General features: G+C 43.7%; 1 protein-coding gene across 1 annotated transcript; it reads left to right on the top strand.

The window, feature by feature from the left end:
* The first annotated feature begins 531 nt into the window (after positions 1-531).
* Positions 532-21,540, top strand: LOC110495910 (glutaminase kidney isoform, mitochondrial). Its single transcript, XM_036952416.1, has 17 exons — positions 532-1,167; positions 5,816-5,912; positions 6,378-6,496; positions 8,025-8,154; positions 8,280-8,359; positions 9,611-9,774; positions 11,222-11,280; positions 15,166-15,198; positions 15,312-15,370; positions 15,878-15,944; positions 16,071-16,121; positions 17,359-17,535; positions 17,873-18,004; positions 18,121-18,213; positions 18,450-18,511; positions 18,746-18,886; positions 19,252-21,540. The coding sequence occupies exons 1-17, from the start codon at positions 845-847 to the stop codon at positions 19,406-19,408; spliced, it is 1,944 nt and encodes a 647-aa protein (XP_036808311.1). The 5' UTR covers positions 532-844; the 3' UTR covers positions 19,409-21,540.
* Positions 21,541-24,362: the final 2,822 nt, after the last annotated feature.

Genomic DNA, 24,362 nt, shown 5'->3' with positions numbered 1-24,362 from the left:
GTAAACTTCCGACTTCAACTGTAGGTTATGACTGATGGTTAGTTTATATAAGTGTTTTGAAATTTAGCATTTTCCCTTGAACATCCTGCTTCAGAGAATCTTCATAGTAATTTCCTATTTCCTATTTTTATATGTGGACCTGACAGAGACAGTGGAACATTTTGTGGTGTTTTGACAATTGAATGTTCAATATTTTGCTTTTGGAAATTAATTTAAAAATCTTTAATCATTGTAATGTCATTATTTCATAATGTTATTAATGTAAAATAAATAAATAATCGAACACCGCGATTTTTTTTATCGAACCAAAACCAAAGCGACATCAAAAAGCAGTAATTGCTCAGCACTAGATGTCTGTCACATCAGAGAGGAAGAGGAAGAGAGAGCCCAACTCCACGGATAATCTGTCTCCCTCCAGCAGGTGGCGTTTTTCCAATGAAAGGATAGGCGGGAGCTAGACGGCCCGCGATGCTGATTTGTGGACAACGACTCCCATTGTCAGGGCGGCGGAGAGACATGTATCTTGTCAGTATATTCATAATCTTCGGTCACATTCACCTGGTACATTTGAAGCCATGATACACTGGAAATTAGCATGAATGACAGCCAACCAGACCAGCCAATCTGAGGATGATTTAAGTGCTAACAGGAGCCAATAGGAGTAGATTTGGGCGTGAATAGATTTTTTTTGTCCACTGGAAAACATTTAAGAATCGTGACTCTCTGACTGGACCATTCTTCACGAGTAAAACCCAACGCATTTGGGATATATTGCTTCATATTTATTAAATATCTAGCTAGCTGAGTTATAAACCGTTCCACTATTTAGCTTGATAGGATTGAAATGCTACATTTTCGGTCTTCGGTAGTGCTCAAGGAGTTGTTTCAATCCAACCTGAAGCGCCCTTTGACAGGTATAGCCAGACATACATCACCATCAGTCGCGTATTGCTTTAGCACCGCCTGTACAGATGTCAGATCTGTGCCCAAAGTAAAGTGTCTCCAGCATGCGGTTGGATGGAGAGATTCGCCATACACTACCAACGGCCACGGAACTCGGAAGCTCTCCACCAAGAGCGATGACAGTTCGGCCCCACCGCCAACGGACACCAAAAATGACACCGCCACCAGCAATGAAACCGCCACCAAGGAGGCAGCTGCCGAAAAGTGAGTACCGTTAGCTAGCCGGTACAGCTGATAACGCTATTAAATTATACTTACCAGTGGGGATGTTCTATGCAGAATAATCACATGGACTGAGTCAAGCAAGCTAGATTGGTTTCTAATGAGCTGCAATACATTATGCAGTCCTTATTTGTCTACAGATGTTAACCTGACCTGTGTGTCCTGACAATTTCAGTTCTGAAGCGTCAAAGAGACCCCATATTACATCAGTCCTGCACACCTGTGCAGCGTCTTTGCTTTTGGTGTTGATACAGCTAGGAGGCTGCATGCATGGATAGGCCTCGCACCTCATGAAATTCATCACGCAGAAGGTTATGCTTTAAATTCATTTAGAAGGTTATGCATTCATTTGGGATGTTCTGAAATTATATTGTCTATGAAACAGCACCGTTATAATGTTATTATAACAGTAATAGCCTATAATAACATGACTTTAGAACAGTTCATATCTGGCATGAATAATTGTAAAGCCATGTACGCTCCTTCAGGCCTTAGCCTATATCAGAAAGGGATTTTCATTTTTTCATCAATGACACCTAGAGGTTGGTCATCAAGCGGTGATTTTTTAAATGTTTGCTGCAACTCTAGAGAAAGCTCTCCATCTGTTCTCTCTGTTGAGTGTCATTCTACATGAATACAGAACAGCCTCTGTCATTCTATAGTTTCTTGCAAGCTATATAGCATGGTAATAATGGCATGATAATAACAATTGTTGGGTGTTTCAACAACTTGTAAGTTCTGGACACATCGCTACATTGAAAATCTCCATTTGAGTTGGCATATCATGAGTATATTATCAGATGGCGAGAACAAATACTCACTGTGTTAGGCCAGCTGATAAGGTAGGCTATTTATTTACTGCCCTCCTTTGCCAAAGGCAACTGTCCAATATTAGTGCTGTCCATGGTGGCAGGGACCACTTTGCTATTTAAAAAGACCTATGTTAAGGGTAGGCTATTGAATGACCATTATGAGCAAATCATTTGATCAAATCTCCTCTCAGCCAATCTTGCAGAGTCAGTCACTTTAGAATCCTAGAAGTCTATTACCATGGAGACAGTCTCAGATCTGCCACTGCAGACTGGGCAGAATGGTGCTTGCTGCATCGGAATGGGTAGCTTGGCATTTTGGATCTAGTGTGACAGTCAGTGGGGATTTGGGAATGGGGATGGATGTCATCTAGGGGGCTACCATTTTGGAATGATAATGGATGTGGCTTTGCATAGGCTACAGTGTATAATCCCGATGACCGTCTCTTTGACAAAGGATCAGTTTCCTAGCATTTAGGCCTAGCTTTAATATGCTTGGTGGGATCTTAGGAATGGAGGGATCTTACACCCAATTTAGATGTGAAATCATTAGGCCATACCAACTAGTCTGATTGGGGTAATGTTAGTTTATTGCCTAATTTCTCACTGCAAAAACATGACTCGCCTAACAATACACTGCTGCCAAAGCATTCCCATCCCCTTGTGCAGCTGTCACACGTGGGCATTGCTACTATTGCCCAAGTCGGTGGCTTTAATTTGAGCATCGTGTCATTGTCACCAATAACTCTTTGACCCTGGGAGAGCTGGTTACAGCGAACAGTAATACTGTAGCCCCAGAGAGGAACACGATAAGATAGTTCTCTCTCTAGACCCAGTTTCTAATCATACATAACATTTGATGGCTCAATTTGATTCAATCTCCCACAGAGGGTTACAGGTATCCTATCCTAATCCTACTCAGTCAACTGTGTGCTGTGAATGGAGTCCCTCTTATGAGAAAAACAAAATAGTCACATGATAATGGGGCCAGGAACTCCTGAGTTTACTCATGCATTTTACTGCAGATGGGTGTAGAGTCGGCCTAGGCTATTAATGCTGCCAGGAATAGGCTCGCTCTCTCTGTCACATCCAGTCAGTTTGATTTTTCACAGAAAACAAATGCATCTACTGGTAATGATATGCCTCATTGCCCACAGCTTAGCAGGCACCCTTCTTGTTTTATCCATAGTCAATTTGCTTTCAATGGTGTCAAACCAGCTTTAGTACATTATTGACAACAACAACATCCCGCGTCAGCTTAGGTTCAGTCACAGATACACAAACATTAGGCCTAGTCAGTCCAAATGGGTCCTCTGCTGTAAGGTAGCCAAGTCTATAGCTTTGTGCCTAGAGCAGAATTATCAATACACAGTCTGGTCAATTTAAAGGTTTTTCCTTTTCTGGTTTTGCCCTGGGTTGCATTGTGTTAACGTGTGCAGCTGCAGAATATTGTGAGTGAATAGAGATTGAGTCCTTCAGACACTGCCCTGACTCGGAGTTTTGTGGTTCCCTCCTGTCAACAGACTATTGGAGGTAGTGAAACCAGGCTGGTTTCAACATCTTGGAGGTAGTGAAACCAGGCTGGTTTCAACATCTTGGAGGTAGTGAAACCAGGTTGATAAATTGGGTCGAATAAAAATGGTTGCCAAAATGACTCCATCAAGTTGGTTAATGTTTGTGTCAGGCGCAAACATATTCACCAGAGCTCTGCCTTGAAGTTGCAAGCATTTAGGCCTATGACCATGTGATTACTGTCATCTCAAGAATTACAGGCTAACCCACACATTAATTAAATAATTCTATTTTGCATAGATTGTTCATTTCATTTGGTCACAGCTGAAGTAGTCACGCTGCCTTGTTTTTGCTTATTGAACTCAACTGAACTCCAGTGTATAAATAGCGCAGTAGATGTAACACACTGACTGTAGGCAGTGTGCGGTTGGAGGCCGAGGGTTAGGCTATATGGCGAGCTCTGTGCAGGGCTTCCGACGAGGCACTCTCTCTACATGCTGCACACAGTTGAACTCATAAAGCTGCACGGAGATACAGGTCGAGGCAGTGGAGGGGGGAAGAGAGGGGAGGGAGGGAGGAAGGCCAGCTAAGGCTGGGTGAGAATTCATTAACGGAGCATCATCAGCACCAATCCAGATGTTTCACACCTCCTAGTAGCCTGCCTGTTGGGACTTCCTACTATCCTGGGGTGAGGGCAAGGGCTTGGAGACATGAAGCAGAGAGGGTGATGTCCATATGGGCAGTTTAGAACACAACACACATCCTCAGTTTAATGTTTTGTTTTACACTGTGCTTTGGGAAGGGTATAATGATTATTTTTTCAGGTTCTGCCATGCCATGGTTTTCACTGTTGTTCTGCGGTGTTGGATGTGTCCTAAATATTGAACGCGTGTGTTAATCCATGAATCTGTGTGTCTTATCAGTAGGCCGATCTGCTTGATGATGATGATGATGATGCACTACGTCACTTAGTTTGTTCTAATGCCACTCACTCACTCTGCATATTTTCTCTCCTTTTTCGTTTGATCCGCTTGCTTTGCCTTGGTGTGTAAGTATATGTCTCAATTTATTCATTCATTCTCGTGTAGATGTACTGTGGTGTTTCCAGGCTAAGCCTTGCGGCTGCTGAGTGCTCTCTCTTCAATTCTCTACCTCGAAGTGTCCTCAGCCTCTACAAGCGACCGCGCTTGACTTCCCCAGCTGTCCCACCGGACATTCCTCTCTGGCAGGCATCAGCAATCCAGAAATGACTCCAGAAATGGACCAAGGACCACAATCAAATAGGCCTTATCAAATCATGTGTCATGGAAATGATAAAGGATCGTAATCATTTAAGAGTAGGAGTCAAAACAAACGAATACGGCTTAAACAACCTCCAAACTGGAAGAGACCCTTTTAAACAACAACAAACTGGAAGAGATCCTTTTAAACAACAACAAACTGGAAGATACAGTGCAGTGTCCGGAGTCTGAGTCATTCCTGGGTAGCTGATGAGGGCATTTGACCCTCTACCAAAGTTCTTTTTATCCGTTTTTAAACGTTGTGACGTCTTCTTAATCGCTAGGGCAGGCTACGGAGCTGGGTTACTATAGCTCTATTGCCTGTCTGTCCCATGATGCATTGCGGGACTGACTGAGCCTGAGCTCCCACCCACCTCCCTCAGAGATCCTATGGTGGATCATGATGAAATACATACATCTCGTTTAGGCCTAACGACAGTATTCCACCTATCTATCTACCTCTAACATACTGTACTAACTCTCCTCTCCCAGAGTGAGTGGAACGGATTTGGAGCTGCTATGCATAATACCTGTCAGTAAATGGGCCAATGACTCACTTCAAGCTGATAGGCATGTATTTAAATTGACATAAAACTAACAAAGTCTACCTTATTTATGATTGAAGATCCATGCAAACAAGATATTGTCTATAAAAAATTCTCTAAACTCTCCTTGAAGTATCAGACTGGTGTTTTGGAAGCAGGGTTCAAACCCTTTCCTTAAATATGGGGCTGTAACGTGAAGTACTCACCACCTCTCCTCTACAGTATTATAGCTAGTTAATCCCGGCCCCCTGCTGCTGTTCCCCATTGCCTTTAGAGAACCCTGGCCGTTCCTCACTCTCTGTGTGTGTGTGTGTGTGTGTGTGTGTGTGTGTGTGTGTGTGTGTGTGTGTGTGTAATGTGTGTGTGTGTGTGTGTGTGTGTGTGTGTGTGTGTGTGTGTGTGTGTGTGTGTGTGTGTGTGTGTGTGTGTGTGTGTGTGTGTGTGTGTGTGTGTGTGTGTGTGTGTGCGCGCGCGCGTGCGTCAGGAGAAGGCAGGCAGGCATCCTGCCCAGTCTGGAGGATCTACTCTTCTACACCATCGCCGGGGGCGCTGAAAAAATCCCAGCTCACAAATTCACCACAGTGAGTGTCAGACCAGAGCCAAGCAGGCAGCCACATGGTTGGGCCAGATGGATGGTAGTATAGCAATGGGGCCTGCTGTGTCATGGTTACTGCCACAGCCTTATACGGTGTATCTGAATATAATGCTTGTTACTACTCTGGCTGTACCAGGAAGCAATAGCTCACTCATGTATGGCCCCTTGCTCGGGGTGACATTTATAGAATTAGATTCTTGTCAGATTAGAATTCATTCTATTTCTATGGTGAAATGTTGATCTCCTGCTATCTGACATGGAAGAGCAGTTTATTCAATAGGCCTTATTAGTCTTGACATTTACATTGGATCCTTCAAGAAATATAGCGTAATATGCCAGTAAATTGTCAAGCTATAACCTTGTTTATAAGCATTACAAACATAACAAATATTTGTAAATGTAATAAACATGATAATCGTCAGCCCCTTGACACGAGCCATGCTTTCTGCAGGCGCTGAAAGCCACAGGGCTTCGGACCGGAGACCCCCGGCTGAAGGAATGTATGGAGAACCTGAAAGTCATCATGAAGACCACGTCAGACGGAAACCTGGACCGACACCTCTTCAAGAAGTAAGACAGTCTAGTACTGGGATGTAGAACAGACGCTAGAAGTAATGTTTACCTAGACGTCTTCAAGAAGTAAGACACTCTAGAGCTGGGTTCTATAACAGGTTAGTTCCAGAACACTCTAGACACTCGACCTAGAATAGAAGGCTAGGGGTCTTTTGATATGTCAAGCACTGGTCATCATTTAGTCATTTGTGTGCCTCCTTTATTTGAACACAGTTCGTGTAGGGCCATAACTTATTCAGGTTCCTTAGAAGTATTTGCTCAATGCATTTCAAGTCATGAATTATTCATAGTAGTTCAGGCTTTATAAGGACGCATGTCATAGCCTAGTCCTTTCAGACTGCCAAGGTCATATCAATCCCGTTCATTTTAAAATATCCTTGTTACAAAAATAATGAATGGCAATTTGTCAAGAGACTCATCTCTACGATCACAAGAACTGTCCTTTCCAGATCAGCTGATATTTGCTTTAAAAAGATTGTTCCTGTTTACATCCCTAGGACATACCATGTGACATAGCACACATAGCCCAGTGACCGCTTGAGAAACCACTCTGTAGGCAAGCCACCCTGCAGGATACAGATCACAAGACAACACACTAGGAGCTAAACAAACATGCTAGGAGCTGCAGTAGCTTTGACTGGAAGCCATCTGGGAGGCAACGATTTATAGGCAAGAGAAACCTATACAGTAAACACACCAGTGGGCGCATACAGTAGCAGGGATAGGACAGGGTAAATAGATATCTGATTCTATACGGTAGCAGGGATAGGACAGGGTAAATAGATATCTCATTTTATACAGTAGCAGGGATAGGACAGGGTAAATAGATATCTGATTCTATACGGTAGCAGGGATAGGACAGGGTAAATAGATATCTGATTTTATACGGTAGCAGGGATAGGACAGGGTAAATAGATATCTGATTTTATACGGTAGCAGGGATAGGACAGGGTAAATAGATATCTGATTTCATACGGTAGCAGGGATAGGACAGGGTAAATAGATATCTGATTTTATACAGTAGCAGGGATAGGACAGGGTAAATAGATATCTGATTTTATACAGTAGCAGGGATAGGACAGGGTAAATAGATATCTGATTTTATACGGTAGCAGGGATAGGACAGGGTAAATAGATATCTGATTTTATACAGTAGCAGGGATAGGACAGGGTAAATAGATATCTGATTTTATACAGTAGCAGGGATAGGACAGGGTAAATAGATATCTGATGTCATATAACATCTTATACAAATCTGAGCTAATTCCTCACCGTTTTCTATTCCCTGTATCATATGTACAATAACAATGTAGTAATATATTCCATTTAGCAGATGCTTTGATCCAAAGCGACTTGCATGCATAGAGTTTCTTATCGGTGGCCCCAGCGGGTATTGAACCCGTGACCCTGGCATTGCAAGTGCCTTGCTCTTCCAACTGAAGCACACAGGACTCCATGTGTTACACTAGTCATAAGGAGACTCTGGTACCTGACATAAACACCACTGTCTCCTTTTCTCTCCCAGGTGTGTCCAGAGCAACATCGTGCTGCTCACCCAGGCCTTCAGGAAGAAGTTTGTTATCCCCGACTTTGTGTCCTTTGCCTCCGAAATCGACGCTCTCTATGAGAATGCCAAAAACCTGGGAGGGGGACAGGTGAGTGAGGGAGAGGCCCCGGGGTCAGTGAGACTGCATGGTGATGGTGGTGATGATCATTTCCTGATTAAATGCCCTTGGGGAATGGTAAGTGTTGATATGTTGCCTTCTTTTTTGTTGCGTAGGTGGCTGACTACATTCCCCAGCTGGCAAGGTTCAGCCCGGACCTCTGGGCCGTGTCCATATGCACTGTGGATGGACAAAGGTACAGCAGCTATAGTCATGTTTCACATGCAGGTAACATGTAGTAGCCTACATTTGTGTTTCTACAGTTAAGATGGAACACTTTCCATTTGGATGTACAGTATAGTGTTCCTGTCAAACTGCTTACAGCAGCATTGTGACAATGGCAAACACTGTAAAGTAGCTAATTAGTTACCCTACATAATGAGACATTCTTTCGTATTGTTTACATTTTCCTTTGCTTATTGCCTTTATCTCCTGGTCGTCTCCCCCCACTCATCCCCTCTCCATCCCTTCTGCTCCCTCTCCATCCCCTTCTCTCTCTCCATCCCTTTTGCTCTCTCTCCATCCCTTCTGCTCTCTCTCCATCCCTTCTCTCTCTCCATCCCTTCTCTTTCTCCATACCCTTCTCTCTCTCCATACCCTTCTCTCTCTCCATACCCTTCTCTCTCCATCCCCTTCTCTCTCTCCATCCCTTCTGCACTCTCTCCATCCCCTTCTGCTCTCTCTCCATCCCTTCTGCTCTCTCTCTATCCCTTCTGCTCTCTCTCCATCCCTTCTGCTCTCTCTCCATCCCTTCTGCTCTCTCTCCATCCCTTCTGCTCTCTCTCCATCCCTTCTGCTCTCTCCATCCCTTCTGCTCTCTCTCCATCCCTTCTGCTCTCTCTCCATCCCTTCTGCTCTCTCCATCCCTTCTGCTCTCTCTCCATCCCCTTCTCTCTCTCCATCCCTTCTGCTCTCTCCATCCCTTCTGCTCTCTCGCCATCCCCTTCTCTCTCTCCATCCCTTCTGCTCTCCATCCCTTCTGCTCTCTCTCCATCCCCTTCTCTCTCTCCATCCCTTCTGCTCTCTCCATCCCTTCTGCTCTCTCGCCATCCCCTTCTCTCTCTCTATCCCTTCTGCTCTCTCCATCCCTTCTGCTCTCTCTCCATCCCTTCTGCTCTCTCTCCATCCCTTCTGCTCTCTCTCCATCCCTTCTGCTCTCTCTCCATCCCTTCTGCTCTCCATCCCTTCTGCTCTCTCTCCATCCCTTCTGCTCTCTCTCCATCCCTTCTGCTCTCTCTCCATCCCCTTCTCTCTCTCCATCCCTTCTGCTCTCTCTCCATCCCCTCTGCTCTCTCTCCATCCCCTTTGCTCTCTCTCCATCCCCTTCTCTCTCTCCATCCCCTTCTCTCTCTCCATCCCTTCTGCTCTCTCTCCATCCCTTCTGCTCTCTCTCCATCCCTTCTGCTCTCTCTCCATCCCCTTCTGCTCTCTCCATCCCCTTCTTTAGACACACAGCGGGTGACACCAAAGTCCCGTTCTGCCTACAGTCGTGTGTAAAGCCTCTGAAGTACGCCATCGCCGTGAACGACCATGGGACAGAGTATGTGCACCGTTTCATCGGCAAAGAGCCCAGCGGTCTGCGCTTCAACAAACTATTCCTTAACGAGGAAGGTGAGAGTCACACGTATAAAGATATAAAATACTAGAGTGGCTGGTGTCGTAAAACCTACAGAGCTCCAGAATGAGATTATGTAATTCTATGGGCGCAGGCAGCACCGGTTTGTCTGGTGCCCCCCTGCTCGCTGTTTGGCTGTTCATTTCACACGCAGAACGCAGAACAGAGGTGTTCGTTACAATGTAGTGCTGCTCAGGTGGTCCTATTTTACTTCAAACCTAGCATACCCTGTAAAAAGATTTTGTCCTTTCATAGAATCATTTATATATTGTATACATACATTGGACAAGGCAGTTGTCCGGGTTGATTGAGAGAAAGTAGTCCCTCTGGGTGGGTTGTCATGTGATTCAATGCAAGGTGATCCAGCCTGTGGTGCAGTCTGTTGCCATTGTACTGTTATGTAATCTTAATGAGAGGTGTTGGTGCAGCCGGATAGAATCAGTACAGAATCAGTACAATGTCCACACGCTCTACTCCATCTGCAATAGTCTACATAGACCTGGAGAATAACACCAACCTCATGTATCATATTTTTGATAAGATCCTAGTTTAAAGCTGGAATCCGTACTCTGTGAAACGGCCACGTCTGCTTGCGATATTACAACAACAAAGAAGTTACTTCAAACAACGAACACCGTTTCATTCCCTCTGTCATCGTATGCAATGTGATCGGTTTTTTTTGCCACTCGGTTTCATCAACGAAACGAAAGCAATGACAAGTGTCAATGTTTCACTTCCTGTGGATTTCGGCTTCACATATGAAGCGCATGCAGAAGCTATATGGATATATGTCAAGCTCTCTCAAATCAAGCCTTGTCTGTTTCAAATCAAATCGAGGCAATGTAACTCATTGCTCTGATTGCTGTGTTGGTTGGCAAATGATGCTATCTGAGCCCTGTAGATTGTGACTCGGGTTTAGTACAGGGTTTCAGTAAATCCCAGGTCGGTTTTCGGTTTTGATGCACTCTCTCCCATTGGTCATGTTATCTAATCCGTTTATACAAACTGCTAGCAGTGGTAGGAATGTTGTTTCTTCCTGTTTTTTTTTGTGTGATTGCATAAGAAGATTGAAAGGGTTTAGGGGAAGGAAAGGGGAAGTGGCATAACACAAGAGACCTACAGTACAGCTAGTACTGGGCTGTGAGTTCATGGCTGTGTTCCTCAATATCACTAGTAATGGTCTTTAGACTACAAAAGGCAGCCGTGGTCCCATCAGCATTCATTCATTATCCATCTGATTTGTTATTCTGCTCCTTTCCTCACTTCAAGTTCAAAGTTAAATCAAAGTTGCATGATCTTTGGGCATATTTGCCTCTCACATTGAATGTGTGGAGTAGTGTGTGGTGATTGTGAAGAAAATGTAACCATGCTGTGTATTGAACGTATACTCTGTCCACTGCATTTGTAAACGTGTTGTAACGTAACATACACTGATTTCCACAGATAAACCACATAACCCTATGGTTAACGCCGGCGCTATCGTGTGCACGTCCCTCCTAAAGGTAAACAACGTTTGAAGTTCAGATAATAATGTATGTTTTTTTTGGAGGGGGAAACATTGGTTTCAAAAAGAAACGCTGACCCATGCCTTTGTTCAGTACTGTGGGTAGTTGTACCAATACTAGGCTACATAATACATGAGGTCAATTCTGTACCTGTATCTCATTTTGTTACCTCTGGAGTGACAAAGTTGCATTGAATTACATTTGAAATACATGAAATAACAGGGGGGGGGGGGGGGGGACTGCATTGCTTTAGCCAGATTACCAGCTTGCACTGTATTGTATATGGAGAGATTAAGACTATAGATCATCCTGCTGAAAGGGGATTTGTTTGGTGAAAGCATCAGTGAGCTGCCTGCCTCTCAGTTATGCACACAGACAGCACTAGCGTGTCAGGCAACGGGCCTCAGATTGGTCTAACCAGCCCAGCCATATAGATAAAGCCATACATTTAATCATGGGTAAAACTGCTTTGGTATATGAATGAAAGATCAACATGTGGGTGTGTTCTGTGCCTCCATCGCCTGCTTAAATCTTGTGTTTTTGACCAGGCAGAGGCAAAGCTAACCAGGCTGGCTATTGGCTGAGAGGAGTAGAACATCTTTGCTATTGGCTATTAGTCAGGAAGTGATGTTAGAAATAGCTTACTGTACGGGAGCAGTGCACCCTCTGCTGCTGAAACTGTGATCAATTCTCTGTGTGTTTATTATGAGATATTGTAGGGTAAAACGCATTCACCTCCAACGCATTGTAGGTGCCTCGCTGAAGACTAGAACCAAAAGGTGACACATACATGTACGTCGTGTGCATAAGTCTTCTGTAGTGTTGTTACTACATAACCCAGCACCAGCCCATTTATCATATCAACGTGAGGAACTACGTTTGTTTCATACTAAACTTTCAACAGTCACATACCGCGAAAAGAGAAGTCATTTGGACAGAGTTTGTATCGTAAGCTTAGTTTGTATTCATTGTATTCAGAGAAATACTACTGTTAGATCTTCTCTCTTTTTTCTCTGCAGAAACAAGGTTTAATCTCCAATAATTAGTAGCTCCAACCTACTGCAGATACTTTTTCTCTTACTGTATGTAGCAAAAGCCCATATCTATAGCTCCAGGGGCTAATTCAACAGCACAACTGTCTGCCTTAGATGAAGACAGTTGTAGGCACTAGCTTACCACCTTCAAAACAAGACTAGCACTTATATCCATATTTCAACGCAACATGGCACACGGACCCAGATAGATGAGGCCATAGACCCAGATAGATAGACCCAGATAGATGAGCCCATATCTATAGCTCCAGGGGCTAATTCAACAGCACAACTGTCTGCCTTAGATGAAGACAGTGTAGGCACTAGCTTACCACCTTCAAAACAAGACTAGCACTTATATCCATATTTCAACGCAACATGGCACACGGACCCAGATAGATGAGGCCATAGACCCAGATAGATAGACCCAGATAGATGAGCCCATATCTATAGCTCCAGGGGCTAATTCAACAGCACAACTGTCTGCCTTAGATGAAGACAGTTGTAGGCACTAGCTTACCACCTTCAAAACAAGACTAGCACTTTGTTCCATATTTCAACGTAACATGGCACACGGACCCAGATAGATGAGGCCTGGCTACTCATCAATCTCAACCGCAACCAAGCCAAGTTACTGAATGAAGCCTTGAGTTTTCCTGTCTGGTTTGATTTGGGGTTGAACTCTGATGGAAAGGTGCCGTATGGTTATCCTGTCTAAGAGTTTATAGGAGTAACACCTATACGGAATAACAACTCTATAGTAATTAGTGTTAACGATTTATTTTATTGATACTTGTATCATACTGTACACTATGTACTCAATATGGTACATAGTACAGTACATAAAATATTACACCTAATGATATACAGATGTAGGATCTTAATTTGAGCCAGTTTGCAACAGCAGGAAAATAATCCTGCAGCAACAGGAAATTATTATGTGAATTATAATTAATGGAATTTTTTTTGTAGGGGTTGATACAGTTTTTGTTCTGGCAAATCAAGTCTTGACATTTTAAAGTGGAAATGACGAACTTTAGAAGCCTTTTTAAACCTTTAATACACTACAAGTTTGCATTTTTTTCCTGCAGTTAATGATAAAGTAAGATCCTACATCTGTAGCCTATTAGTAATTTGGTTATTTGGATGGCAGTCATTTGACTTGACAGGGTAATGATGTGGTATCTTTCTACTTCAAATCTTCATTATAACCTTAAACCAGTCACTGTATAGGTTGCTAATGGTGAGCTCAATAATCAATCCACTGATTGGATGCCCCCACATTCTAATTCTAATCTAATGTATTCAGTAATATAGACCAGATGTGTCTCTCAGAGTGTGGTTCCCGTATGGTAAATCTGGGACTAAACTATGGGAACGCTGTAATGTATTCAGTAATATAGACCAGATGTGTCTCTCAGAGTGTGGTTCTCGTATGGTAAATCTGGGACTAAACTATGGGAACGTTGTAATGTATTCAGTAATATAGACCAGATGTGTCTCTCAGAGTGTGGTTCTCGTATGGTAAATCTGGGACTAAACTATGGGAACGTTGTAATGTATTCAGTAATATAGACCAGATCTGTCTCTCAGAGTGTGGTTCTCGTATGGTAAATCTGGGACTAAACTATGGGAACGTTGTAATGTATTCAGTAATATAGACCAGATCTGTCTCTCAGAGTGTGGTTCCCGTATGGTAAATCTGGGACTAAACTATGGGAACGTTGTAATGTATTCAGTAATATAGACCAGATCTGTCTCTCAGAGTGTGGTTCCCGTATGGTAAATGTGGGACTAAACTATGGGAACGTTGTAATGTATTTTTGAAGCCCCGTTTGTGGTTTATTTGTTGTTGTATATTTTACAGCATTAAGATCTGTGGGAAATTATGACCACTGCCACAGGTCAATGACGTTGGTCATTGTTTTACTTAAATTATTTCCCCCATTGAACAACATCTGGATTTGTTCAAATAAGCTACAGTTGTAGTAGTTGCTATTTGTCACCTGCATTTTACAAACGGTTTACAAACTGCTTATAACCTGGATAATAAACAAAGGCAAAAAAACAACATGTTTTTCAAAATCATGATAGTACAAACATGCCATTTAGTTCTTAGATGATCGATTATTTGTGTTTTAGTGTTTGAATGTATTTAACTGGTTTATTTGCACTATTTGTATTATTAGAGTTAAATATAGCGTTTCCTTTCTGTAGTACCTCCTCTCCTCAGCTTACACTACATATCCCAGAAGTCAGTGAGTTCCACAATATTAAGGGAGGACATCACTAATTAATCTGCACATATAGATCCATAACCTTCTACATCACACAGGATCAGCCACACACTAGCAAACATCACTAACTTTCAACAGACACTCAGACACCCCTACAGTACATAGGCTACTTGCACCACTACAGATTAACTTCACATATACCTGTCTATGCAGAATTGCAGATATAAGGAATTGCATTTACCTGTGGTGCGTTTTATCCCCATAACAGTCTGGTAGAATGGCCTACACATTGTTTTCCTGATTGTCTTTTGGTAGATTATTTTCTCATTTCAAAACCCATGACTCTTTAATTAGGGATTCATTTCATCGCCATCTAGCTACTTGCCCAGTAATCCTAAATATTTTTTATATTAGGACTAAATGTATTTTCTTTAGGGTACATACTGTTTTTGTCTAATGATTATTGCTAGGTTTTGTAATGATGTTGGTCATTTGATCTAGGAATAATTTGAATTTGTCATAAGGTATTCCCACTAGCTAGGCAATATACAATATACTGTACATCTAATGAATGTAGTCATTCATACTTATGTGATCTTCTGTTTCTCTTTTAGCAAGGGGCAAGCAACGCTGAGAAATTTGATTATGTAAGTAACGCTACCCAGTTCTTTTATGTTTAGACCGACGCTGCGCTGACTGTTTGAGATGATCGTCTTTGTTATGATGGGTACACTTTGACCTTTTGGACTTTGTATTGCAGGTCATGAACTTCATGAACAAGCTGGCAGGAAACGAGTATGTGGGTTTCAGCAATGCCACGTGAGTTCTCAAGATGAAGAACTGGGGTTGTGGTTTGGTTCAGCACCTTGGGCTCACCACCATTGGCCAGGTGCCATGCCTTAGTTATTCATCAGTGTTGTTTTCATCAATCTCATTTTTAGTACGATTATCAGTTTCAGACAGTACTTTATTCTGCTTTAGAATAACATCACAAAAACAACAACCATAGAGATAAATCTTGACCTGGACAACATCAAAAACCATAGGGGAAGTAGGGGTGCTGAATTCATACAATTCTCAAAAGTAGTCAACTGTAGTCCTGTGTTAGCAGACCGATATAGCTAGCGGTTTTTGTTGCACCGCCCCCACCCCCAAACGACTTCCCGCGGCTATGTCAACAACAAATAGCGGCTATGTCAACAACACAAATAGCTTTACTGGTTTGGGAAGTAGAATTGGATTCCAAATTGGAATTGAACTTAGTTGAAACAGAACTCGGAACTCCGAATGTTCCGGTTAACTAACAACACAACTCTCTGCACCCAGATTCCAGTCAGAGAGGGAGTCTGGAGATCGGAACTTTGCTATTGGCTACTACCTGAAGGAGAAGAAGGTTGGCGACAGCTGAAACAAGCGCACACATTGTACATCAATCAAATGTACCTTTCCTAGATCACTGAAGACATTTTTACTAGGCATTGTCTGACTGTCAAATCAAATCAGTGTTGTTTCTTTCTAGTGCTTTCCAGAGGGGACAGACATGACCTCCATTTTAGACCTCTACTTCCAGGTGAGTATTTGTATTTGGCAGCAGCTACTCTTCCTGGGGTCCAAACACATTAAGGCACTTCCATCACACATAAAACAAAAATATAAAACAGTATTCACATAACATTATTACACCACTACATATCTACAGTACAAAATGTCTAATACCACCATGCAACAATATTACAATGTACGTGTGGGCTAGCGTGTGTGTGTGTATTGCGGGTCTGTACCTGTGTGTGAGTCTCTTCACAGTCCCTGCTGTTCCATAAGGTGTATTTTCATCCGTTTTTTTTAATCTGATTCTACATCAGTTACCTGACTTGGAATAGAGTTCCATGTAGTCATGGCTCTATGTAGTACTGTGCGCCTCCCATAGTCTGTTCTGGACTTGGGGGTTGTGAAGAGACCTCTGGTGGCATGTCTTGTGGGGTATGCATGGGTGTCTGAGCTGTGTGCTAGTAGTTTAAAACAGACAGCTCGGTGCATTCAGCTTGTCAACACTTCTTACAGAACCAAGTAGTGATGGAAGTCAATCTCTCCTCCACTTTGAGCCGTGAGAGATTTACATGTATATTATTGATGTTAGCTTTCTGTGTACATTTAAAGGCTAGCCGTGCTTCCCTTTTCTGGGCCAATTGTAATTTTCTTAAATCCCTATTTGTGGCACCTGACCACACGACTGAAAAGTAGTCAGGCTACTGTAGGACCTGTCGTGTTGATAGTCTTGTTAAGAAGGCAGAGCATCGCTTTATTATTCACAGACTTCTCCCCATCTTAGCTACTGTTGTATCAACATGTTTTGACCATGACGGTTTACAATCCAGGGTAACTCCAAGCAGTTTAGTCACCTCAACTTTCTCAGTTTCCACATTATTCGTTGCAAGATTTAGGGTTTAGTGAATGATTTGTCCCAAATACAATGCTTATAGTTTTTGAAATATTTAGGACTAACTTATTCCTTGCCACCCATTCTGAAACTAACTGCAGCTCATTGTTAAGTGTTGCAGTGATTTCACTCGCTTTAGTAGCTGACGTGTGTAGTGTTGAGTCATCTGTATACATAGACAACACTGGCTGTGATGACAGTGTATGTATGTATGGTGAATTGGTGTGGGAATCGAGTGAGCAGTTTTTTCTGAGCATGGTTCAAGTTTGAAGCTGTATCATTTCAATGGAGAAACATCCTGTTTGTGTTTTTCTCACTCTGTCAGCTGTTATTCCCGATGGTATATTAACAGTTTTCTATTCTACTCTAGCTGTGCTCCATCGAGGTGACCTGTGAAAGCGCTAGCGTCATGGCGGCCACCCTGGCCAACGGCGGTTTCTGTCCAATCACAGGCGAGCGCGTGCTGGGCCCGGAGGCGGTACGGAACACCCTGAGCCTCATGCACTCATGCGGCATGTACGACTTCTCGGGACAGTTCGCTTTCCACGTGAGTCTCCCAAGTTCCTCCCTTCAATACTTGTATTTGTTGATTCGACAGGGACCATGTACAACAGACTTTGCACCAGACTTTGCACCATTTCCAGTCCCCTTATTTTCCTAGCCCCCCCCCTAGTTTAGCATGGTTTCCTACTGTCTGTTTGGCCTGCTGCTCTTTGTCGTTGTTCCCACTGTCTCTCCAGTCTGCCATCGTTTAAGCATTACACATTACACTGCAGTTCCTACTCCATGATGTTTGTCCATCCACTGCTGTTAATTTATTGCTGTCTGTTTTGACACTGTTGTCTGCACTCCCTGTTAACCTCTTCCTCTATGCTGTCTGGCAGGTTGGACTTCCAGCTAAGTCGGGCGTGGCAGGGGGAATCCTGCTGGTGGTGCCCAACGTCATGGGTATCATGTGCTGGTCCCCGCCACTGGACAAGCTGGGTAACAGTGTACGAGGAATCCAGTTCTGCACGGTACGAGAAACTGACAGTTTTCACTCTGTTGTCTCTCTGTCAGTGATCTAATTCATTGATTGATTGATGATTAGAAAACCAGCAGAAAGCCTGACAGGGATTTGCTCTGGTTCCAGGATCTGGTGTCCCTTTGCAACTTCCACAACTACGACAACCTGAAGCACTTTGTCAAGAAGCTGGATCCTCGCAGGGAGGGCGGAGACCAAAGGGTGAGTCGAGTTTTACTGGGAGCCTCTCGCTCCTTCTCCGCTCTTTTTCTACTTCCCTACGTTCACCAAGGTGCCTCCATGTACATGCAGCCCACGTATTCCCTTGAAAAGGCTGTCGTTGGACTGAGTGTTTATTTTTTAAAGCAACAGTGCCATCCACTGGAAGATGCTGATAGTGCTAAAGGAAAGTGGTTGACGTGCAAACTGACCCCAGCCTCCTCTCTGTTGTCTTTCAGGTGAAGTCGGTCATCAATCTTCTCTTTGCTGCGTACACTGGCGATGTGTCTGCACTGAGGAGGTACACAAGCACTGCATTATCTCCATGTTGGCCAACAAGGCCTTGAAAATAAGCCATGAAAGGAAATATGTCATGTTTTGACATCTTTGGAGAGTAAATTCCAAATCTGTCCCTGTGTCAGACCGAGACCTTGTGAGGTTTCCCTGTGTGTCTACTTGGGGACTAGAGGTGGTGTGTGCGCTATTTTGGCTGCTGTACTGTGCTCATCACTGTCCTTCTGTGGAATGTGGCCAGGTTTGCTCTGTCTTCCATGGACATGGAGCAGAGGGACTATGACTCCAGGACAGCCCTCCATGTGGCTGCAGCAGAGGGACATGTGGAGGTGGTCAAGTTCCTGTTGGAGGCATGCAGGGTCAACCCTGTTCCCAAAGACAGGTGAGTTTAGATTCAATGGCCCCCAAAGACCACCCAGTGTCTGTCAATGTAGCTGAGGTTCAATGTCTCCAATGGACGAGAAGACGTATTTACAACCAGTGTCTTGTCTGTTACCAGTTTTCCATCCCACTTTTTTTATGAGAGTACATGTCGGATAAGAAATGTCACGACAGCCCGAATGAAGACAGCAAATGTGTCAGGAAGCTTTACAAATGTCAACAAACCAAAAAATGCACACATTTTATTTATGCAGATTTGAGAATATTTGTATGAAAATCTGTCGCCAATTGGATGGAAACGTAGCTCATGTAAAACGTGTCCATTTAAGAGCCGTGTTTACAATGTCTCTTGTCTGTTCCATCAAGGTGGGGTAACACACCGATGGAAGAGGCTGTGCACTTTGGACACCACGACGTTGTGACCATGCTCCAGGACTACAACAACAAGTACAGTCCACCGGGGGGCGCCACTGAGGACAAAGAGAAGGAGATATCGGAGAAGAACATTGACGGCCTACTATGAGCCAATTAATACTCTTATCTATCCATAGAAATGAAATAACTAGAACGGACGTTCCCATTGAAATTATATATATACATGTGATCTGAGTGGCTTGGTTCTTTCCAGTCATTCTATTTCTATGGCCCCATTAACTATCTGGAAGACTTACTGTAAGTGTGTGGTCCATTTGTCACGTCAGTGGTAGGTCACGTCAGTGGTAGGTCACGTCAGTGGTAGGTCACGTATACTGTCGATAGTACTGTATTTTTGATTTTGTATAAAAGTATTGTATTTCTGTCATTTGAAAGACGACAATGTGTTTAAAATATATATATATATTGACCTTTGACTTTTTCCCAGATGTTTTTAGTTTTTTGGGTTGTTTCCTTTCGCTTCGCTTTTTTTATGTCGTACTGCGCAATTCTCCCTCAGTGTGTGTCGGCACTATGTGGAATGTATTTTCTACATTTAAGTGCACAAAACATTTCTCTTTATGTACAACAGTGTGTAAAACCTGAACGTATGCATAACATAACGTGTACATTTATGTATTGTGTATATCCCTGAAATTAATATAATATCAGAGGTAGATGGATTTAGTGTAAATACTATTTTATCTGTAGTGAAAACAAGTGACTCTCACTGGCACAGGTTTTGAAGTTAATGGGTAAAAATGGGTCCACACACTGTGCATTAGGCTTAAGTTTGTCTCCATTGATGAGTCAGAATGCATGACATAAACTATTCCACATGTTCACAGATCTAGGGAGCCTGGTTGCAAATCTGTTTGTGCTGTATATGACACTGGCTATTCAGTTGGCTATACAGGCCAGAGAGATCTGGGACCAGGTTATCTGTGATTTAAGACCGCTGGTCTTTTGATTTAGGCACAGGAGCTTCATATGAATTCAAAGTATGGCATTATGTGGAATGAGTTTGGTTTTGTTGGTTTGCTATTCGATAGCTAGACATTTTTGCACCTTTTTCTCCACAATAACAACAACAACATTTTTTTATTGATTGTTCTATAATCTTATTTTAATTTGGAGTAGAAAGGGGGTTATTTATTTAGGTTTCAGCCAAAGCTTTACTGATAATAAAGTCTAGTCGGCGACTTAAAAAAAGAGAGGATATCACACGCCTCAGGAGCAATACAATACAATTCAACCAGCAGCCAGACATGTTTCCCACCTGTGCTAAGTCAAATTTTAGGGCAAAACATAAAACCCTTCGAAAACATTGATTTATCACTTCATGGATACAGCCGTGTGAATGGTGTTACTATTATGATTTGTTACACGTTTTATTTATTTGTCAGATGTATTTTTTTACATTGATTTTATCATCAGTTATAGACAGTGCATTACACTTTAATGAATGTTTTTGGTTCAGAACAACTCCACAAAGGTGGACTTTAAATCTCGCCATACTCACCCAAATGCCTCGTTTGGGTAGAGATAAAATAGTTATCCTTATGGGCCTATATGAAAGCAGAACACTAAGACGATCCTACACACAGCTAATGGAGCACTTTTTATGCAGAGATGCGCATATTGATTGTTTAACTGTTTAGAGTGTAAAAGTGTAAAATAACGTAAGGGTATACTTGACAAATCAGGTTAGTTTGGTGAGAACTAGTCTGTGTGTATTTGTTTGTGTCATTGACTATGGGAGGGACAGACGACAAATCTGGTAATGACAGAGGACATTGCCATCAAAATCTCAATTGCCATCAAAATCCCTACTCAATTGTGCTAAAAGTACCAAGGCAACCTGTGATTTGATGAACGGATATATTTTTATTGACTAACTCATCTCAAGTGTTCAGTGTTGCATTCATTGGATTTGACTTGACTTGGTCTCCCCAGTCCCTGTTGCACAGGAAGCCGTGCGTATGAGTGTTTATTGTTCACCTGTGTAGGTGCAGGTCATCTTCAACATTAGCTAATTATTTTGAATGTACCACAGGTGTATACTGATGTCATCAGTTTGTTTGTTTTCATTCAAGTGTATCCGCTTCAGCTGAGTGTTGCAGGCAAGGGAGAAATATTTATTTCAATGATCAAACAATGAATAAATATATAACTTTAAATATGGATATCTCCCTTTACTCCCACTCTATATTCTTGAATAAAGGCATGTGAAGACTTGGGTATCTTCATTAATTAATTCCATAAATGTTACAAATCATCACCAAATTTACACCAAAGTATGAATTGTTTCCAGCACAGTTCCTACTGTCATTTTATTTACAGCGGCAGTTTATAATTTCATATATTTAAAACTTGTGTCTGAGAGAATTGTATTGTCTAAAGAGATAGCCTTGAATTGTACACAGCATCTCCCTCACTCTATCTTGGTTCTTGCAGGTGGCTGTGATCTCCTCAGACCAATTGACAGTACGCCCAGAACATTGCTCTGGGAACCAAAAGGAGTATCTCAGTTTCAAGTTCCGAGCCTTGAGAGAAGAAGCCTTGTCAGTCACATGCAGGAACCAGCGTTAATAATGAATAATGTAAATCATGCTTATATGACTTGTTTGTGTAGCAGTATATAATGACTGAAAGGAACGCCCTTTTCAGAGTTTTCATCAAGCTTGGAATGAGTTTGTGAACCTCAAAGGGAATTCAGTTGAAGGTTTGTGTTCAAAAGTGATTGATGACTTATTTTATGTGTCACGTAGTTATGCTAATTTATGTACATCCGGTCCTGATGTTCTCACGCTATGGAGTGAATGCCTATGTAACCTGTTAAGGGTAAAGCATGTGTTTGCATTAAGGCTGTCCTGGTGATTGATGTATTGTTGAACTGTGGAATGTGTTTTCACATTTGAAAGAGTATGGCAATGTTCTAGTGAGCTTATGTCTCTGCTGTTTAATGATCTTGTACATGGTCAGTATAAGTAAAAGAGCTGTGAACACTACGTGCGACAAGAAACCTCAAGAGATTAACCACAGAAGACTCTAAAGAAGAAAGAAATAAAACATGACCAACTATCGATGTATTGTGTCCTTCGTGTCATGAACACAATGACAAAGCCATCAAAGCCATTCTTTGTGAGGCTCCTGATTGTTTTAATGGTGGAGTGGATATCAGTGACGGACATATGGGTTACATTTTCCAACCAGACGATTCAACAGTGAAGATTTTCACAAACAGCTGCCTCAACACCCATTTTCAACCAAAAACGGGGAGTTTTTCTGTCACATTCTGACCCTAGTTCTTGTGTTATTTGTTTGTTTTAGTTGGTCAGGACGTGAGTTGGGTGGGCATCCTATGTTTTGTGTTTCTAGGTTGGTTTTCTGTGTTCGGCCTAGTATGGTTCTCAATCAGAGGCAGGTGTCGTTAGTTGTCTCTGATTGAGAATCATACTTAGGTATCCTGGGTTTCACTGTTGTTTTGTTGGTGATTGTTTCCATGTCTGTTCACCACACGGTACTGTTTCGGTTTTGTCATTTCACGTATTAGTTTATTGTTTTTGTATTTCATAGTGTTCAGTGTTTTTGTTATTAAAAACGATATGGACACTTACCACGCTGCGTTTTGGTCCGATCCCTACTACACCTCCTCTTCAGACGAAGAGGAGGAAAACCCTTACAGAATCACCCACCAACCTAGGACCTAGCGGCGTGATAACAGACAGCGGCAGCAGCAGCGGCCAGCATCACAAGACTCCTGGACATGGGAGGAGATTTTGAACAGAGAAGGACCCTGGGAACAGGCTGGGGAATATCGCCGCACCAAAGCAGAGCTGGAGGCAGCGAAAGCTGAGCGGCGGCGATATGAGGAGGCAGCACGGCAGCGCGACAGGTACGAGAGGCAGCCCCCCCCCCCCCCCCAACACGAGGAGTGTGGCTAAGCCAGGTAGCAGACCTGAGCTCACTCCTCGTGCTTATTATAAACAGCGCGTTACTGGTAAGGCACCGTGTTATGCGGTTAAGCACACGGTGTCGCCAGTACGTGCCCATAGCCCGGTGCGCTATAGGGCAGCCCCCCGAAAGTGTCATGCGTGTGAGTGTGGGCATCCAGCCAGGGCGTATGGTGCCTGCTCAGCGTGTCTGGTGCAGTGCCTCCTATGCCTGCGCTCTGCTCGTGCCGGGCAAATGTGCGAGTGGAGCCTAAGGGAGAGGTGCACGTAGTAGGCACTAGATCTCCAGTGCTTACCCACAGCCCGGGTTCAACCTGTGCCTGCACTCTGGAGGGTCCGGGCTAGAGTAGTTATCCAGCCTGGGGGAGTGGTGCCAAGACTGCTCACCAGAGCTCCAGTGCTCCCCTACAGCCCGATCCTTCAGGTGCCTCCTCCTAACACCAAGCCTCCTGGAGGTCTCCCCAGCCTGGTGGGTCCCGTGGCAGCCCCACGCACCAGGCTGTCTCTCTGTCTCCTCCTTACAGGTGCTCCCCTCTGTCCAGAGCTGCTAGAGTCTCCCGTCTGTCCAGAGCCGCTAGAGTCTCCCGTCTGTCCAGAGCCGCCAGAGTCTCCCGTCTGTCCAGAGCCGCCAGAGTCTCCCGTCTGTCCAGAGCCGCCAGAGTCTCCCGTCTGTCCAGAGCCGCCAGAGTCTCCCGTCTGTCCAGAGCCCCCAGAGTCTCCCGTCTGTCCAGAGCCCCCAGAGTCTCCCGTCTGTCCAGAGCCCCCAGAGTCTCCCGTCTGTCCAGAGCCGCCAGAGTCTCCCGTCTGTCCAGAGCCGCCAGAGTCTCCCGTCTGTCCAGAGCCGCCAGAGTCTCCCGTCTGTCCAGAGCCGCCAGAGTCTCCCGGCTGTCCTGAGCAGCTAGAGCCGCCAGTCAGCATGGAGCCGCCAGTCAGCCAGAAGCCGCCAGTCAGCTGCCAGAGTCGCCAGTCAGCCAATCAGCTGCCAGAGTCGCCAGTCAGCCAGTCAGCTGCCAGAGTCGCCAGTCAGCTGCCAGAGTCGCCAGTCAGCTGCCAGAGTCGCCAGTCAGCCAGGAGCTGCCAGAGTCGCCAGTCAGCCAGGAGCTGCCA

The sequence above is a fragment of the Oncorhynchus mykiss genome, chromosome 18 (genome assembly GCF_013265735.2).
Source record: "Oncorhynchus mykiss isolate Arlee chromosome 18, USDA_OmykA_1.1, whole genome shotgun sequence".
Lineage (NCBI taxonomy): Eukaryota > Metazoa > Chordata > Actinopteri > Salmoniformes > Salmonidae > Oncorhynchus > Oncorhynchus mykiss.
The sequence above is the reverse complement of the archived record's forward strand: the minus strand, read 5'-3'. Positions and strand labels throughout refer to the sequence as shown.

Coding starts and splice junctions, on each gene's coding strand:
- LOC110495910 (XM_036952416.1), top strand. CDS start 845: ATGCTACATTTTCGGTCTTCGGTAGTGCTCAAGGAGTTGTTTCAATCC. Junction 16,122..17,358: donor TTTTAGACCTCTACTTCCAG/GTGAGTATTTGT, acceptor ATTCTACTCTAG/CTGTGCTCCATCGAGGTGAC. Junction 18,005..18,120: donor GAGGAATCCAGTTCTGCACG/GTACGAGAAACT, acceptor CTCTGGTTCCAG/GATCTGGTGTCCCTTTGCAA.